This window comes from Hyperolius riggenbachi, chromosome 7 (genome assembly GCF_040937935.1).
Source record: "Hyperolius riggenbachi isolate aHypRig1 chromosome 7, aHypRig1.pri, whole genome shotgun sequence".
Lineage (NCBI taxonomy): Eukaryota > Metazoa > Chordata > Amphibia > Anura > Hyperoliidae > Hyperolius > Hyperolius riggenbachi.
In genome coordinates this window covers 21,891,775-21,911,080 of record NC_090652.1, presented here as the reverse complement: position 1 = coordinate 21,911,080, position 19,306 = coordinate 21,891,775, and the positions used below count along the sequence as shown (strand labels likewise).

At 47.1% G+C, this 19,306-nt stretch overlaps 1 protein-coding gene across 10 annotated transcripts in view; it reads left to right on the top strand.

Moving 5' to 3' along the window:
- Positions 1 to 19,306, top strand: part of LOC137524126 (zinc finger protein 567-like) — a 342,122-nt gene that overhangs the window by 269,537 nt on the left and 53,279 nt on the right. Inside the window, exon 21 of one of the 10 annotated variants that reach the window (XM_068243666.1) lies at positions 1,281 to 4,356. The exons of the other annotated variants lie outside the window; for them this stretch is intronic. Within the exon in view, the coding sequence (XP_068099767.1) occupies positions 1,281 to 2,377 (1,097 nt within the window). The 3' untranslated portion in view covers positions 2,378 to 4,356. Of the gene's footprint in view, positions 1 to 1,280; positions 4,357 to 19,306 lie in introns of those variants that run through there. 10 annotated transcript variants of the gene reach the window in all.

Here is a 19,306-nt window from a genome sequence, read left to right as displayed (position 1 = left end):
TCCTGTTTAACTAACATGCTCAGCTTTTATGAGGTGGTGAATGCTAGTGTGGATATTGGGAATGTTGTAGATATGATATACTTGGACTTTGCATAGGCCTTTGATACTGTTCCCCTAAACTGCCTGGTGCAAAAGTTGAGGATGCAAGGACTGGGGAAGAGTTTGTGTGCATGGATAGGGAACTGGCTAATGGACAGAAAGCAAAGAGTTGTGGTCAATATATCATATTCAAAATGGGTGACTGTTAGCAGGGGGGTCCCACCGGGGTCAGTCCTGGCTCCAGTGCTCTTCAATTTAGTAAGTAAGAAATAATGTTGCTATTTTTGCAGAAGATGCAAAATTGTCTCAGGAAGATGGTGACATATTGCAAAAGTATCTGGATAGGATGGCTATATGGGCATATAAATGGCAGATGAAATTAAATGTTAAAAAAAAGTCTTTCATTTTGGGTCGTACCAATGATCTAGCATCATACAAAATAAACGGGGTACAGATGGGGATATCAAACTTGGAGAAGAACTTAGGAGTACTCATTGACAACAACTTAAATAATCATATCCAATGCCAAGCTGCTGCAGCTAAAGAAAATTAAATTGAAGAATGCATTAAAAGGGAAATAAAAACTCGAGATGCTAGCATAATATTGCCCCTGTTTAACTCTCTAGTAAGGCCACATCTGGAATATGGAATTCAGTTCTGGGCACATTACAGGAAGGATATTGCAGTTTTAGAGCAGGTGCAGAGACGAGCAACAAAATTGATACGAGGGATGGAAAGTCTCACTTACCAAGAAAGGTTAAGGTGCGTACACACGCACTATTGTAACAAACGGCAGGTACGTCAGATCCTCCCGCTGTGCGGACGTTCTGCTGACAGTAGGACGTGTGTACAGTCTGTCGGCAGACTGATAAGACTGTTTCTGACAGATCCTCTGAGCGCTGGGGCTAATGAGCGTGAGTATACAGACAGCCCTCCGGCCAGCCGGTCCCCCTGTGCCTCTTACTCTATCACTGCTGTGTGTCCTCTCCGGCTTACCTGAAGCCTGTGTCACCTGCATGTGCTGCCGTATAGGTAACGCTCTCATACCGCAGCAAATGGAGGTGACACAGGCTTCATGATGCCGGAGACCCCACACAGCAGGGAGAGAGTAAGAGGAGCACGGGGGTCTTTCCTGCACCACCCTGTATATTCTCTTGTCATTATCTGTCACTGCTACGGCAACACACATGACTGCTGACAGGACAATGACTGTTCTCTGACTGTTATTATTTCTCCAACAGATTATGGTGCAGAAGATAATGGTGCCGCACTACATTTACCAGCAGGAAGCTCCATTGCTGATAATATACCCAGCAGATGTCACCATGAGGACAAATCACCAGATCTCTCCAATCCTGAGGAACCTTCTGATAGATCCCTTCCTGTTACCTCAAATACCCATCCAAAGTGTCACAGTGCCGATAGATCAGGAGATCCGTCTTATTCTGGGGAATGTTCCAGTAACTCTAATACTGATAGAGAGGGAGGTGGGAAGAGTTATCAATGCTCAGAATGTGGGAAATGTTGCAAAACCACATCACATCTTGCTGCACATGTGAGAGTACATACCGGGGAGCAGCAATTTCCATGTTCTGAGTGTGGGAAATGTTTTTCTCAGAAAAGTAATTATTTTAGACATCAGAGAACTCACACAGGAGAGCGGCCTTATTTATGTACAGAGTGTGGGAAATGTTTCAGTCAGAATGGTGATCTCCTTACACATCAGAGAAGTCACACAGGAGAGCGTCCTTATTCATGTACAGAGTGTGGGAAATGTTTCAGTCAGAAAGGTAGTCTTCTTAGACATCAGAAAACTTACACAGGTGAGCTTCATTCTTGTCTGGAGTGTGGGAAATGTTTCATTCAGAAATCTGATCTTCTTGGACATCAGAGAAGTCACACAGGAGAGCGTCCTTATACATGTCCAGAGTGTGGGAAATGTTTCAGTCAGAAAGCTTGTCTTCTGATACATCAGCGAAGTCACACAAGAGAGAGTCTTTATTCATGTTCAGAGTGTGGGAAATGTTTTAGTCGGAAAGATCATTTTCTTAGACATCAGAGAAGTCACACAGGAGAACGTCCTTATACATGTCCAGAGTGTGGGAAATGTTTCAGTGATGACTCTTGTCTTCTTAGACATCAGAGAATTCACACAGGAGAGACTCCTTATTCATGTCCAGAGTGTGGGAAATATTTCAGTCAGAAAGCTAATCTTCTTAGACATCAGAAAAGTCACACAGGAGAGCGTCCATATTCATGTTCAGAGTGTGGGAAATCTTTCAGTCGGAAAATTGATCTTCTTCGACATCAGAGAAGTCATACAGGAGAGCATCCTTAGTCACCTCAGTAATGTTGTGATAAGTTGCAGTCAGGCAGCTTATGAAGTTACGGGGATACAAGCACAAGTGTCCTGGAAGCACATATTATTAGAGCAGCAGCAATGACGTGGCCTCACAGTGCTGGAACTACACTACAGATGTCACCTGCTCTACACTCAGGACTTCCTCCAAGCTGGGGACTCATCCTAACCTCTCATTTCTTGCTGATCATCTCAGAGGACATATGCTGGAAGATTCCTGGGGAAGACTAGAGTTATTAGTTACCTGGTAACATTGCTTCCAGTAATCTTCCAGGACAAGTGCCCCCCAGGGATTTAGGAGCAGACTTGTAATGTGAAGTAGAATCTTTCTCCAGTATGATAGGAGCTGCTAATGCCGTGGTAGATTATGTCTGCCTAGTCTGCTTCTCTCTATAGCACTGAGGGCAGGACTAATGGTATGGTGATATTATAGGGGAGGTACTGATGTGTTCCCGGTGTCAGGTGTTTTGTAAAATGATAGCAACTGATAATTCAAAAGTTCCTAAAAGATGGGAGGAGCTTCAAATTATGACACACGCCCAACTTTTGAATTTCTTTATCGTAGGTTTCGCACAGTACTGGTTTAAACCTGAATCTTAGACCAATTTGGAAAAAATATGAATTTAATATTAAATATAACCATATATCAAAATAGTGTAAAATTGCACTTTTGATTGACATAAACTCGCAAGGTTTTTCTTGCAATGAGCCGGATAACACGACTTCAAAGGATCAAAGAAACAAAGCAGTTTTATATCATCTAACCTGAAAACCCTCAGTCAGTTCCATTTGACTATGGTGCATAGCTATGAATTAGCAAATATGACAAACGGGCGTTGTCCCCATATAATGTATATGCAACCAATTAAATGACAGGATTTCTATCTCTGTCTACAATTTAACGTATCTTCGCTTATAATACAGGACAAGATAAATTGGGACTAATTTGAGCTATCTTAGCTATAATAAAGACCATGAATTGGCACAAACGTAGCTAGGCGTTGTCACGGAATAGCCGTGAGGAGTGCAGGCGAATCGGTAAGATTCGCGCAGTCGATTTTCTGATCGCTTCCCGATAGATTTGTGCAGTCATTGCAGAGATCAGAATGACATTCATTATTTTAAAAGACAGTTTGTTTTCCTTTTACCAAATGGCAGGAAGCCTGCAGCAGAGTGTCCCAGGCACCCAGCTGTGCTAAGGGCCCATCCATCAGATGCAGTCAGATAAGTAGCCTGACAGAAACAATTTAACGGAGAGAGAGTGAGACTCCTCGGCCCCGATCTCAGCAGGGAAGCTGACACGTAGCTCTGCTATCTTAGCTTCAAAGAGCCCTTCACCTAGAACCGACCTGCTGTAACTCCTAGATGTCTATAATAAACTATAAGCTGCTCTATTTGTCATATTTCCTGTATTGCAAGACTGCCAGGCCCTCCAAGCTCACAGAGTGGGTCGGGCTTTGCCTGGCGCTGGTGCTGAGAACATTCTGAGGTAGGGGCTGTCAGTTAGGCAGTTTGAAAGTGACCTGGTGATACCACAGGGGTCCTACCCCTCATGTTTGGTATCAGGGTGCTGGGTAAAATCGGGACTGACCTGAAAATGTTAGTAAATCTGCCCTGACCTGTACGGTTCTGTGAGATAGAGCCCATATATGGTCAGATATGATTTTTGGTCCCCAGGAGAAGGGGGAGGACTCATCTCATGTTCTAAGGGGGTGTGTGGTTCCCACCCTCACTCCCTCCTCCTGGATCAGGGGTATAAGAATGGTAGAGGACCCAAAATCAATGTCCTCCACTTTGAAACATCATCCTGATTACACCCTTGCCAGCTTGAAGACATGCTGGCAACCGCCTTGTTTGGACTTTGACTCTGAGTCCTCCACTCTGAAACCAAGGACTTAGCATTACTTTTCCTAGAAAGGACATATTTCACCTGACCTTAAAGGGATACTGTAGGGGGGTCGGGGGAAAATGAGTTCAACTTACCTGTGGCTTCTAATGGTCCCCCGCAGACATCCTGTGTTGGCACAGCCACTCCCCAATGCTCCAGCCCCGCCTCCGGTTCACTTCTGGAATTTCTGACTTTAAAGTCAGAAAACCACTGCGCCTGCGTTGCTGTGTCCTCCATCCCGCTGATGTCATCAAGAACGCACGGCGCATGCCCAGTATGGTCTTTATCTGCGCAGTACACTCCTGGTGACATCAGCGGGAGCGAGGACACGGCAACGCAGGCGCAGTGGTTTTCTGACTTTAAAGTCAGAAATTCCAGAAGTGAACCGGAGGCGGGGCTGGAGCATTGGGGAGTGGCTGTGCCAACACAGGATGTCTGCGGGGGACCATTAGAAGCCCCGGGTAAGTTCAGCTCATTTTCCCCCGACCCCCCTACAGTATCCCTTTAAGTGTACATATTTTCTTCCATTTGTATTTTCACACTGGCTATTAATGTCTCTAATTGTTGATTTTAATGATTTTCTGTATATATTATTTATATTGCATTTTTAATAAACAACGCTAACGTCATTTATTTGTTCAGCTATCCTGCTATTCAGCCGCACAAACTGAACCCTGACTTCTGAAGAGTTGCTACTATTGTTGATAGCTAGATAAAATATAGTGTGTTTAACCACTTCACCACTGAGGGGTTTTACCCCCTGACCACCAGAGCAATTTTCACCTTTCAGCGCTCCTTCCATTCATTCGTCTATAACTTTATCATTACTTATCGCAATGAAATGAACTATATCTTGTTTTTTCCGCCACCAATTAGGCTTTCTTTAGGTGGGACATTATGCCAAGAATTATTTTTTTCTAAATGTGTTTTAATGGGAAAATAGGAAAAATGTGGGGAAAAAAAATTATTTTTCAGTTTTCGGCCATTATAGTTTTTAAATAATGCATGCTACTGTAATTAAAACCCATGAAATTTATGTGCCCTTTTGTCCCGGTTATAAAACCGTTTAAATTATGTCCCTATCACAATGTTTGGCGCCAATATTTCATTTGGAAATAAAGGTGCATTTTTTTCAGTTTTGCGTCCATCCCTAATTACAAGCCCATAGTTTATAAAGTAACAGTGTTATACCCTCTTGACTTAAATATTTAAAAAGTTCAGTCCCTAAGGTAACTAATTATGTATTTTTTTTAATTGTAAATTTTTTAATTTTTTTTTAATTACAAAAAAAAAAAAATGGGGAGTGTGGGAGGTAATGAGTTAATTTTTTGTGTAAAAGTCATTTATTTGTATGTGAAAAATGTGTAGGGTGTAGTTTACTATTTGGCCACAAGATGGCCACAGTAACTTTTCGCTTTATTGCGACCTCCAAGCCTCCTTCCGGAAGCTTGGAGGAAGAATAAGGAGGCTGGACACGTGAGTTTCTTCTCACAATGATCGCGCTGCCCATAGGAGAGCAGCGGGTCATTGTGGGGCTTAGATCAACGAACGGGAATGGATTTTCCCGTTCATTGATCTCTGGGCGAGCGGGCGGCGGCGGTTTTACTAGCGGCGGGCGGCGTGTTTACGAGCGGGAGCGCGGACAGCGTCGGGAACGCGGAAAGTACGTGTTTCTCCGTCCCTGGTTTTTAAAGGATGGAAAAAGGGGCGGAGAAATACGTACGCGCGGGGGTAAAGTGGTTAACATAGTTACATAGTTATTTTGGTTGAAAAAAGACATACGTCCATCGAGTTCAACCAGTACAAAGTACAACTCCAGCTGCTCCCTCACATATCCCTGTTGATCCAGAGGAAGGCGAAAAAACCCTTACAAGGCATGGTCCAATTAGCCCCAAAAGGGAAAAATTCCTTCCCGACTCCAGATGGCAATCAGATAAAATCCCTGGATCAACTATGTAACATCATTAGGCATTACCTAGTAATTGTAGCCATGGATGACTTTCAACGCAAGGAAAGCATCTAAGCCCCCTTTAAATGCAGGTATAGAGTTTGCCATAACGACTTCCTGTGGCAATGCATTTCACATCTTAATCACTCTTACTGTAAAGAACCCTTTGCTAAATAAATGGCTAAAACGTTTTGATGTATTTATACATGTTAATTAGATCTCCTCTAAGGTGTCTTTTCTCTAGACTAAATAAACCCAGTTTATCTAACCTTTCTAACCTTTCTTGGTAAGTGAGACCTTCCATCCCTCGTATCAATTTTGTTGCTCGTCTCTGCACCTGCTCTAAAACTGCAATATCTTTTTTGTAATGTGGTGCCCAGAACTAAATTCCATATTCCAGATGTGGCCTTACTAGAGAGTTAAACAGGGGCAATATTATGCTAGCATCTCGAGTTTTTATTTCCCTTTTAATGCATCCCAAAATGTTGTTAGCTTTAGCTGCAGCGGCTTGGCATTGAGTACGATTATTTAACTTGTTGTCAATGAGTACTCCTAAGTCCTTCTCCAAGTTTGATGTCCCCAACTGTATCCCATTTATTTTGTATGGTGCTAGACCATTGGTACGACCAAAATGCATGACTTTACATTTTTCAACATTGAATTTCATCTGCCAAGTATGTGCCCATCAGTGGTGCTCAAATACCCCTTTTCAAAATTCGAGTTTGGTCGAATTCGAATAGTAAATTATTCGAGGTCAGTCGAATATTCGAGTCGAATAAATTTTACTATTCGATTCGACCTCGGACTTCGAGCTCACTATTCGAGTCGGTATTCGAGCTCATTATTCGAGCTGACTATTCGAATTGGCCTTAAATAGCTTCCTACACTTGTTTTGAGGGTGAATGATGCAAGAAACATCTTTTTTTCCAAGTAACAACAGCAAGTGATTATGTGGGGATGTTCCTTTAAAAAAAAAAAGGTGAAAAGAGAAGTTGTGTCCAGAATTTTGTTCAGTACTGTATATACTTCTTCTTCTTCTTCTTCTTCTTCTTCTTCTTCTTCTTCTTTATCTTCTATATCTTCTTCTTCTATATCTTCTTCTTCTATATCTTCATCTTCTTCATCATCATCTTCTTCATCATCATCTTCTTTTTCTTCATCATCTTCTTCATCATCTTCTTCATCATCTTCTTCATCATCTTCTTCATCATCTTCTTCATCATCTTCTTCATCATCTTCATCTTCTTCTTCTTCATCTTCTTCTTCTTCTTCTTCTTCTTCTTCTTCTTCTTCTTCTTCTTCATCTTCTTCTTCATCTTCTTCTTCTTCTTCATCTTCTTCTTCTTCTTCATCTTCATCTTCTTCATCTTCTATATCGTCTTCTTCTTCACTTATTTCTCTTTTCAATTTTTTTTTTAAAATAAATGCAGCTATTTTTGAGCGTAACAAATAGCTGGTGGCGCACGCATGTTGGAAGCGCTATTGTATGTGCTCCCTGGCAGTGGAAACACACAGACAGCAGGAGGTAAATTCAGCAGCAGGAGGAGGAGGATGAGTGTGTGGCAGCAGGCAGTCAATGAGGCAGGCAGCGTGACATAATAGCCCTGGTACCTAGCGGTGATACCAGGGCTGTAAATAAACACAGCAGGCAGGAGGTCCCAGACAGCGGTCGTGCAGCCCACATCGTGTCCAATACACAACTGGGACAACACAGTTTTCAACCCGGGCACCTCAGAAAAATTAAACCTTTTTTTTTATGGTTTTTTGGTTTTGTTTGTAAAACAAATTACACAGATATATAGCTATTGTTTGACGTAATAGCTGGTGGCAGAGTGGCAGCAGAATGTAATTCTGTGTACCCTGGCAGTGGGAAACACAGACCGACAGCAGCAGCAGCAGGAGGAATGGAGGAGTAATGTGAGCAGCTATTGTTTGACGTAATAGCTGGTGGCAGACTGGCAGCAGAAGGTAATTCTGTGTACCCTGGCAGTGGGAAACACAGACAGACAGCAGCATCAGCAGGAGGAATGGAGGAGTAGTGTGAGTGTGGCAGCAGGTAGGCAGCGTGACATAATAGCCCTGGTACCTAGCGGTGATACCAGGCCGTAAATAAACACAACAGGAGGTCCCAGACAGCGGTCGTGCAGCCCACATTGTGTCCAATACACAACTGGGACAACACAGTTTTCAACCCGGGCACCTCAGAAAAATTAAACCTTTTTTTTTTGTAATGGTTTTGTAGTTTTGGTTTTACAACCAATTACACAGATATAGCTATTTTTTGACGTAATAGCTGGTGGCAGAGTGGCAGCAGAAGGTAAATCTGTGTACCCTGGCGTTGGGAAACACAGACAGACAGCAGCAGCAGGAGGAATGGAGGAGTAATTATGTGAGCAGCTATTGTTTGACGTAATAGCTGGTGGCAGAGTGGCAGCAGAAGCTAATTCTGTGTACCCTGGCAGTGGGAAACACAGACAGACAGCAGCATCAGCAGGAGGAATGGAGGAGTAGTGTGAGTGTGGCAGCAGGTAGGCAGCGTGACATAATAGCCCTGGTACCTAGCGGTGATACCAGGCCGTAAATAAACACAACAGGAGGTCCCAGACAGCGGTCGTGCAGCCCACATCGTGTCCAATACACAACTGGGACAACACAGTTTTCAACCTGGGCACCTCAGAAAAATTAAACCTTTTTTTTTGTAATGGTTTTGTAGTTTTGGTTTTACAACCAATTACACAGATATAGCTATTTTTTGACGTAATAGCTGGTGGCAGAGTGGCAGCAGAAGGTAAATCTGTGTACCCTGGCGTTGGGAAACACAGACAGACAGCAGCAGCAGCAGGAGGAATGGAGGAGTAATTATGTGTGCAGCTATTGTTTGACGTAATAGCTGGTGGCAGACTGGCAGCAGAAGGTAATTCTGTGTACCCTGGCAGTGGGAAACACAGACAGACAGCAGCAGCAGGAGGAATGGAGGAGTAGTGTGAGTGTGGCAGCAGGCAGGCAGCGTGACATAATAGCCCTGGTACCTAGCGGTGATACCAGGCCGTAAATAAACACAACAGGAGGTCCCAGACAGCGGTCGTGCAGCCCACATTGTGTCCAATACACAACTGGGACAACACAGTTTTCAACCCGGGCACCTCAGAAAAATTAAACCTTTTTTTTTTTAATGGTTTTGTATTTTTGTTTTTACAACCAATTACACAGATATAGCTATTTTTTGACGTAATAGCTGGTGGCAGAGTGGCAGCAGAAGGTAAATCTGTGTACCCTGGCGTTGGGAAACACAGACAGACAGCAGCAGCAGCAGGAGGAATGGAGGAGTAATTATGTGTGCAGCTATTGTTTGACGTAATAGCTGGTGGCAGACTGGCAGCAGAAGGTAATTCTGTGTACCCTGGCAGTGGGAAACACAGACAGACAGCAGCAGCAGGAGGAATGGAGGAGTAGTGTGAGTGTGGCAGCAGGCAGGCAGCGTGACATAATAGCCCTGGTACCTAGTAGCGGTGATACCAGGCCGTAAATGAACACAACAGGAGGTCCCAGACAGCGGTCGTGCAGCCCACATCGTGTCCAATACACAACTGGGACAACACAGTTTTCAACCCGGGCACCTCAGAAAAATTAAACCTTTTTTTTGTTTTTGTTTTTTTTGTTTTGTTTTTACAACAAATTACACAGATATAGCTATTTTTTGACGTAATAGCTGGTGGCAGAGTGGCAGCAGAATGTAATTCTGTGCACCCTGGCAGTGGGAAACACAGACCGACAGCAGCAGCAGCAGGAGGAATGGAGGAGTAATGTGAGCAGCTATTGTTTGACGTAATAGCTGGTGGCAGTGTGGCAGCAGAAGGTAATTCTGTGTACCCTGGCAGTGGGAAACACAGACAGACAGCAGCAGCAGGAGGAATGGAGGAGTAGTGTGAGTGTGGCAGCAGGCAGGCAGCGTGACATAATAGCCCTGGTACCTAGCGGTGATACCAGGCCGTAAATAAACACAACAGGAGGTCCCAGACAGCGGTCGTGCAGCCCACATTGTGTCCAATACACAACTGGGACAACACAGTTTTCAACCCGGGCACCTCAGAAAAATTAAACCTTTTTTTTTATGGTTTTTTGGTTTTGTTTGTAAAACAAATTACACAGATATATAGCTATTGTTTGACGTAATAGCTGGTGGCAGAGTGGCAGCAGAATGTAATTCTGTGTACCCTGGCAGTGGGAAACACAGACCGACAGCAGCAGCAGCAGGAGGAATGGAGGAGTAATGTGAGCAGCTATTGTTTGACGTAATAGCTGGTGGCAGTGTGGCAGCAGAAGGTAATTCTGTGTACCCTGGCAGTGGGAAACACAGACAGACAGCAGCAGCAGGAGGAATGGAGGAGTAGTGTGAGTGTGGCAGCAGGCAGGCAGCGTGACATAATAGCCCTGGTACCTAGCGGTGATACCAGGCCGTAAATGAACACAACAGGAGGTCCCAGACAGCGGTCGTGCAGCCCACATCGTTTCCAATACACAACTGGGACAACACAGTTTTCAACCCGGGCACCTCAGAAAAATTAAACCTTTTTTTTTATGGTTTTTTGGTTTTGTTTGTAAAACAAATTACACAGATATATAGCTATTGTTTGACGTAATAGCTGGTGGCAGAGTGGCAGCAGAAGTTAAATCTGTGTACCCTGGCAGTGGGAAACACAGACAGACAGCAGAAGGGCAGTACACAGCAGCCCACTGTAGGTGTAAAATGTGTGGCTGCAGGCGACGTAATAGTCAAAGTGAACCAGGCTGGCTTAGTGAGCAGGAGCCAGGAGGTGGTAAAGGATGGTAAGGCACATTAACGATGGTTCTTAGCCAGTTCATGTCCCCCTCTCGCCGACAACAGGGGCCAGGAACTCGCCTTCCACCCACGCCTGGTTCATCTTGAGAAACGTCAGTCTGTCCACAGACTTGTGAGACAGACGTGAGCGTTTCTTGGTGACCACACCACCAGCTGCACTGAAGCAGCGCTCGGACAGCACGCTGGAAGGGGGGCAGGACAGCACTTCCAGGGCGTACTGCGCCAGCTCGCTCCAGATCTCCAGGCGCTTGACCCAATACTCCATGGGATCAACAGGGGCATCGCTGTCAAGCCCGCTGTAGGACCCCATGTAGTCAGCCACCATGCGGGTCAGGCGCTGGCTGTGACCGGAGGAGGATGCTGCTGCATGCACCTCCTCTCTAGTCACTGCTGCCGGAGCCTCTACAGTCCTGTAGAGCTCGTGGCTGAGAGACAGCAGGTCTGTGGGGCGCTTGCTGCTGGATGCAGGCACCTGCTGCTGCCTCTGTGCTCGCTGCTGGACAGTGGGGGTGGAAGGCTGGGGGAAGGCTTCCTCCAAGCGCTCAACAAGTGCCTGCTGCAAGCTCCTTATTTGTTGCGCTGGGTCTCCTCCTGCAGGCGGCAGGAACTGGCTCAACTTCCCCTTGAGGCGTGGGTCCAACATCATGCTGATCCAGATGTCCTCCCTCTGCTTCATCTGGATCACCCTGGGGTCCCTGCGCAGGCACGTCAGCATGTGCGCTGCCATTGGGAAGAGGCGGGCCACGTCTGCTGGCACATCGACGGCAGTGCTGCTGTCCTCATCCTCCTCCTCTGCCTCGTCAGCCTCATCCTCTCTCCACCCCCGCACCAACTCAGCTGCACTGTGCTGCTCCCCCTCATCAGCAGCAAGGTCAGGGACCTCCACCAAGTCCTCCTCCTCCTCCCCCTCAGAGGTGGACTGTGCAGCTGCTTGCCGCTCCTGCTGGTCCAAGGCTGCCGCTCCCTGTTCCAGCAAAGCATCGAGGGCCCTGTTCAGCAGACAAACCAGGGGCACCCACTCGCAGACCATAGCATGGTCCCTGCTCACCATGTTAGTGGCCTGCAGAAAGGGAGCCAGCACTAAGCACACCTGCTGCATGTGCCTCCAGTCATCATCGGGGACGATGGACGGGATGTTGCTGGTCTTGTCCCTTCTCTGAGCGGCGGAAACAGTGGCCAGGGCAAGGTACTGGTTGACAGCGTGCTTCTGTTCAACCAGACGCTCCAACATCGCCAGGGTGGAGTTCCAGCGAGTCGGAACGTCAAGGATCAGCCGATGGCGTGGCAGATCCAGCTCCTTTTGCACGTCTTCCAGGCTCGCACAGGCTGCAGCCGAGTGCCGGAAGTGACGCACAACGTTCCTTGCCGTTTCCAGCAGTTCGCCCATCCCCTGGTAGGTGCGCAAGAACTTCTGCACCACCAGGTTCAGCACGTGGGCAAGACAGGGGATGTGGGTCAGGATTCCCCTGTCTATTGCGGCAACCAGATTGGCCCCATTGTCGGCCACCACCTCTCCGACTCTGAGGCCTCTGGGGGTCAGCCAAATCCTCTCCTGCTCCTGGAGTTTGGCCAACACATGGGTTGCCGTCAGCTTGGTCTTCCCAAGGCTGACCAAGTGCAGCAGCGCTTGGCAGTGGCGGGCCTTCACGCTGCTGCTGAGGCGGGGGGTTTGGCCAGGTGTGCCGGAGGATGGCAGAGGATCGGAGGAACCTGCTGCAGTTCCCCTGACCCTGCGGGGTGGCACCACCCACTGTGTTGCTGCTGCTGCTGTGCCCGCTGCTGCTCTCCCATCCTCACCCCCTTCCACCAAGCTGACCCAGTGGACAGTGAAGGACAGGTAGCGGCCTGTCCCGAAGCGGCTGCTCCAGGAGTCCATGGTGACGTGGACCCTTTTACCAACCGCGTGCTCCAGCCCTCGCTCCACATTGGCCATCACAAAGCGGTGCAGTGCAGGAATGGCCTTGCGGGCAAAGAAGTGTCTGCTGGGGAGCTGCCAGTCTGGGGCTGCGCAAGCAAGCAGCGCACGAATGTCGCTCCCCTCCTGCACGAGCGTGTACGGCAGGAGTTGGGAGCACATGGCCCGTGCCAGCAAGCCGTTCAGCTGCCGCACGCGACGGCTGCTGGGAGGCAGAGCCCTAACCACCCCCTGGAAGGACTCGCTCAAAAGGCTCTGGCGTGGCCTTTTGCTGGCACGGGAATCAGCAGACACAGCGGAGGAGGCCACTGAGGACTGGCTGCCAGAACAGGCCTCAGCGGCAGGAGTTGCAGAGGGGGGAGGAGCAGTGCGTTTCCGCACTCCTGCTGGTGCTGCTGGAGGAGCAGGAGGGCGGGTGGCTGCTGTTGCTGCTGCTGCTGCAGCTGAAAGCTGTGCAGTGATGGGTGTGGTGCCACTGCCAGCACCAGATGCCTTCAGCCTCTGGAACTCCTCATGCTGGTGGAAATGTTTCGCAGCAAGGTGGTTGATGAGCGAGCTGGTGCTGAACTTTAAGGGGTCTGCACCTCTGCTCAACTTCCGCTGACAGTGGTTGCAAGTGGCGTACTTGCTGTACACAGTGGGCATGGTGAAAAATCGCCAGATTGGTGACAGAAACATCCCCCTACGGCATGGAAGCGCTGCTGCCGCCTGTCTCCCTGTGGTGGTTGGGGGGGGCTTGGGTGCGGCTGGTGGTGGTACTGGCAGATGCTGCTGCTGCTGCTGCTGAGCCTGAGACACCAGCAGGCTGTGGGACCTGCCTACTGCTGCCAATGCTTGCAATGATGCGCCTCCTTGCAAGGCCCACAAGCGCATCCTCCTCCTCCTCAGAGCTGCTGAGGACGACATCCCCTGGAGGTGGTGGCACCCAGTCTCTGTCTGTCACCGGGTCATCATCATCCTCCCCCACCTGAAACATGTCCTGCTGGGATGATGACCCCCCAAACTCCTCTCCTGATGCATGGATGGGCTGCTTGACTGTCGCCACAGTCTTGCTGTCCAATCCCTCATCCTCCAAAGTGCCCATCAGCATCTCCTCCTCCAAATCGCCAACAACAGCAGACAATACCCTGATGGTGCCTGGGGTAAAAATACTGCTGAGTGACAGGTCGCCAACTTGTGACGGTGAACTGGCCTCCTCCCCAGACCCTGCTGGGCGGCTGCTGCGAACAGGGGTGGTGGTGGTGGTGGTGAGGGTGGAGGCCTCGGATGCAGAGCTGATGGCGGGCTGCTCATCCTCCGTCATGAGTTGCACCACAGTGTCTGCATGCTTTTCCTCAATGGGACGTTTCCGACCCGGCTGGAGGAAAATCGGAGCAGGTGCTACACGCTGCTGCTGCTGTGTCTCTGCAGCGTGAGTTGCAGATGCTCCTGCTGGGCGGTGCCCAAGGCGTCCACGGCCAGTGGCTATGGGAGGAATGTTAGCCACTGACGCTGCTGCTGCTGCTGCGGAACTGTGCATGGTGGTGCGGCCGCGGCCTGCCACAATGCTGCTCCCTCTCCTCCTGATTCCCTTGCTGCCCTTCCCCTTGCCCAAACCGCGCTGGCTGCCACTTCCAGACATCTTCGATGTTTTGGGCGTAAAGACAAAAGTTTTTTAAAAGGGCGGGTTAAAAGTGGGGTACTTTAATGGAGTGGGTTGGTGGGTGAGGTGACTGAGTGAGTGTCCCTAGTACAGTAAGTAAGTAGTAACAGTCAGGAAGTACAACTAGAAGTTACAATAATCAGTAGTAATCACAAGGAAATTTAGTGTGTGTACACTACAGACAGTGAGTGCACGCACGCGCAAACACGCGCAGGAGCTAGCCTATGAACAGTGACTGAGTGAGTGTCCCTAGTACAGTAAGTAAGTAGTAACAGTCAGGAAGTACAACTAGAAGTTACAATAATCAGTAGTAATCACAAGTAAATTTAGTGTGTGTACACTACAGACAGTGAGTGCACGCACGCGCAAACACGCGCAGGAGCTAGCCTATGAACAGTGACTGAGTGAGTGTCCCTAATACAGTAAGTAAGTAGTAACAGTCAGGAAGTACAACTAGCAGTTACAATAATCAGTAGTAATCACAAGTAAATTTAGTGTGTGTACACTACAGACAGTGAGTGCACGCACGCGCAAACACGCGCAGGAGCTAGCCTATGAACAGTGACTGAGTGAGTGTCCCTACTACAGTAAGTAAGTAGTAAGAGTCAGGAAGTACAACTAGAAATTACAATAATCAATCAGTAATCAGAAGGAAATAGAGTGTGTGTAGTGTGTACACACTACACAGACAGTGAGTGCACACACACACGCAGGAGCTAGCCTATGAACAGTGACTGAGTGTCCTAGTACAGTAAGAGTAAATAGTAACAGTAAGTACAACTAATTACAATAATCAATCAGTAATCAGAACTTCAGAAGGAAATAGAGTGTGTTGTACACAGACAGTGAGTGCACACACGCAGGAGCTAGTAGCCTATGAACAGTGACTGAGTGTCCTAGACTCCTATAGTACAGTAAGAGTAAGTAGTAACAGTAAGTACAACTAATTACAATAATCAATCAGTAATCAGAAGGAAATAGAGTGTGTGTGTACAGTACACAGACAGTGAGTGCACACACGCAGGAGCTAGTAGCCTATGAACAGTGACTGAGTGTCCTAGACTCCTATAGTACAGTAAGAGTAAGTAGTAACAGTAAGTACAACTAATTACAATAATCAATCAGTAATCAGAAGGAAATAGAGTGTGTGTGTACAGTACACAGACAGTGAGTACACACACGCAGGAGCTAGTAGCCTATGAACAGTGACTGAGTGTCCTAGACTCCTATAGTACAGTAAGAGTAAGTAGTAACAGTAAGTACAACTAATTACAATAATCAATCAGTAATCAGAAGGAAATAGAGTGTGTGTGTACAGTACACAGACAGTGAGTGCACACACGCAGGAGCTAGTAGCCTATGAACAGTGACTGAGTGTCCTAGACTCCTATAGTACAGTAAGAGTAAGTAGTAACAGTAAGTACAACTAATTACAATAATCAATCAGTAATCAGAAGGAAATAGAGTGTGTGTGTACAGTACACAGACAGTGAGTGCACACACGCAGGAGCTAGTAGCCTATGAACAGTGACTGAGTGTCCTAGACTCCTATAGTACAGTAAGAGTAAGTAGTAACAGTAAGTACAACTAATTACAATAATCAATCAGTAATCAGAAGGAAATAGAGTGTGTGTGTGTACACTACAGTACACAGACAGTGAGTGAGTGCACACACGCAGGAGCTAGTAGCCTATGAACAGTGACTGAGTGTCCTAGACTCCTATAGTACAGTAAGAGTAAGTAGTAACAGTAAGTACAACTAATTACAATAATCAATCAGTAATCAGAAGGAAATAGAGTGTGTGTGTACACTACAGTACACAGACAGTGAGTGAGTGCACACACGCAGGAGCTAGTAGCCTATGAACAGTGACTGAGTGTCCTAGACTCCTATAGTACAGTAAGAGTAAGTAGTAACAGTAAGTACAACTAATTACAATAATCAATCAGTAATCAGAAGGAAATAGAGTGTGTGTGTACAAGACAGTGAGTGCACACACGCAGGAGCTAGTAGCCTTAGCCTTAGCCTATGAACAGTGACAGTGAGTGTCCTAGTACAGTATAACTACAATACTAAATACAGAATCAATCAGTAGTAAAGGACAGCAGAAATACTGGTATAGATGAGAGAAATATACTAACAGAGGACAGGAGAGAACAGCTGCCCACACAGGCAGGCCCTGAGGCCTAAAGCTGTAAGCTTGCCTGCAGCAGCTGTCTCTGTCTATGTAACACAAAAGCTACTAACTAAAATACAATGTCTATCTAACTAACAACAATATAGGTGTGTATAGGAGGTGTATGTGAGCAAAAACGCTAGGTAAATGACCACAATAGAGCTCTTGCTAAGCCAAAGCACAAAGGAGCAACTCTCTCTCTATGCAAGTCTCAGGCAAGGACGGAGAAACCTAACATGGCGGCCGCTATTTATAGGGTAGGGGCTGGCCAGGGTCCCCCTCTGTGATTGGCTGCCGTCAGAGGGCCTGGGAGCCCTCTGATTGGCTCTAAGGACATCAATCTGGGCTATGACGCTATTCGAGCTCGGCACCCGAGCTCGAATAGCGCCGTTTGCTCGAATAGCTCGAATAGTGAATGGGCTATTCGCGTTTACTCGAATAGCCCATTCGAATAGCTGCAGCTATTCGGAGCTCGAATACCGAGCTCGAATAGCTGAAAAAGAGCTCGAATATTCGAGCTACTCGAATATTCGAGCTCTGCTGAGCACCACTGGTGCCCATATAGCCATCCTATCCAGATCCTGTTGCAATATGAAACTATCTTCCTGAGAGTTGATGATTCTGCACAATTTTGTATCATCTGCAAAAATAGCAACATTGCTCACTACTGCATCTACTAGGTCATTAATAAATACATTGAAGAGCACTGGACCCAGAACAGACCCCTGTGGTACCCCACTGCTAACAGTCTCCCATTTTGAGTACGATCCATTGACCACAACTCTTTGTTTTCTGTCCATTAGCCAGTTCCCTATCCATGCACACAGACTCTTCCCCAGTCCTTGCATCCTCAACTTTTGCACCAGACTTTTGTGGGGAATAGTGTCGAAGGCCTTTGCAAAGTCCAAGTATATCACATCTACAGCATTCCCAATATCCATATTAGCATTCACTACCTCATAAAAGCTGAGCATGTTAGTCAAACAAGACCTGTCTTTAGTAAACCCATGTTGATGCTGAGAAATAAGCTTATTTTCTACTATGAAGTCATGTATAATATCTCTTAGTAACCCCTCAAATAGTTTGCATACAACTGATGTTAAGCTTACAGGTCTATAATTTCCTGGATCTGATTTTTTGCCCTTCTTAAATAATGGGAAAACGTAGGCTGTACGCCAATCCACTGGGACTCTGCCAGTTGAAAGAGAGTCACAAAAGATAAGATAAAGGGGTTTATCTATAACTGAACTTAATTCCCTTAGGACCCGAGGATGCATGCCATCCGGGCCAGATGCCTTGACTATTTTCAATTTATTTAGTCTTGCCTTCACTTCTTCCTGCGTTAAGTATTTAATATTACAGTTGGAAGATTGAGACTCTTCTGCCTCTGTAATTTGCAACAATGCTGTTTCCTTTGTGAAGACAGAAGCAAAGAAAGCATTTAATAACTCTGCCTTACTGTGAGAAAACGCGGAAAAGCCGCCGCGGGTGCTCAGAGCAACGCGGCTGATTCCGCGTCCAACGCGGCAGGTTGCGCGCGTGGGCCTGCATCTACTAACATGACTGAACGCGGAGAATCCGCCACATGTCCTGAGAACAAGGCGGCGGATTCCGCGTCTGACGCGGCGGTTTGCACGCATAGGCCTACATCTGTCAGTATGGCTGAACGTGGAGAAACCACCGCATGCTCTGATAGCGGTGCGGCTGGTTCCGCGTCCAGCACAGCGGATGCGTTACAACACATGTCTGGTGTGGCTGGGACTAATAGTCCACACAGGTTCAGAAGGATGCGCGCGCGCGCGCGCTGAGAGGCAGAGCTTTTATCACAGCCAGAAGGGTGTCAGCTGACCAAGCCGGTCAGCTGACAATTCTATCTGTTCCCATTGGTCCAGCACTTAGGGGAGGCGCTGGAGAGAGCTTTGGTATATATACTGGGTGCTGGTCATTTCTCTGGTGTCTGCCGTTGCGATCACTACGTGGAAGCACTCAGACCTTTTTGTCAGAATCTGTATTGTTGTTATTCTGTTATTCATCAGACTAGTTCCAGGGTGTTGATGATCAAGGACCTCACACCCAAGACTAGGGATCTGTATTACCATTCTGTTATACTTCAGACTAGTTCCAGGGTGTTGATGATCAAGGACCTCACACCCAAGACTAGGGACTTGTGTTACCATTCTGTTATATATCAGACTAGTTCCAGGGTGTTGATGATCACGGAGCTCACACCCAAGACTAGGCATTGTTTATTATCTGTTATGACTTTCTGCTTTCCTGACCACTCTCCTGATCTCTGATTTGGTACTTCGCTATATCTGATACTCTGTTGCCAAACCCTGCTTGCCTTAGGATTCCAAATCTGTCTCCTGTCTCTGTATCTGATCTGTCTGCCTGTTGCCGACCTGGCTTGTCTGACCTCGAGAACTATCTCCCCTGTTTAGAGATAGTTCACAGACCTGTCAGTGACACTCCACCATTGGTGTCACTCACACTCTGGT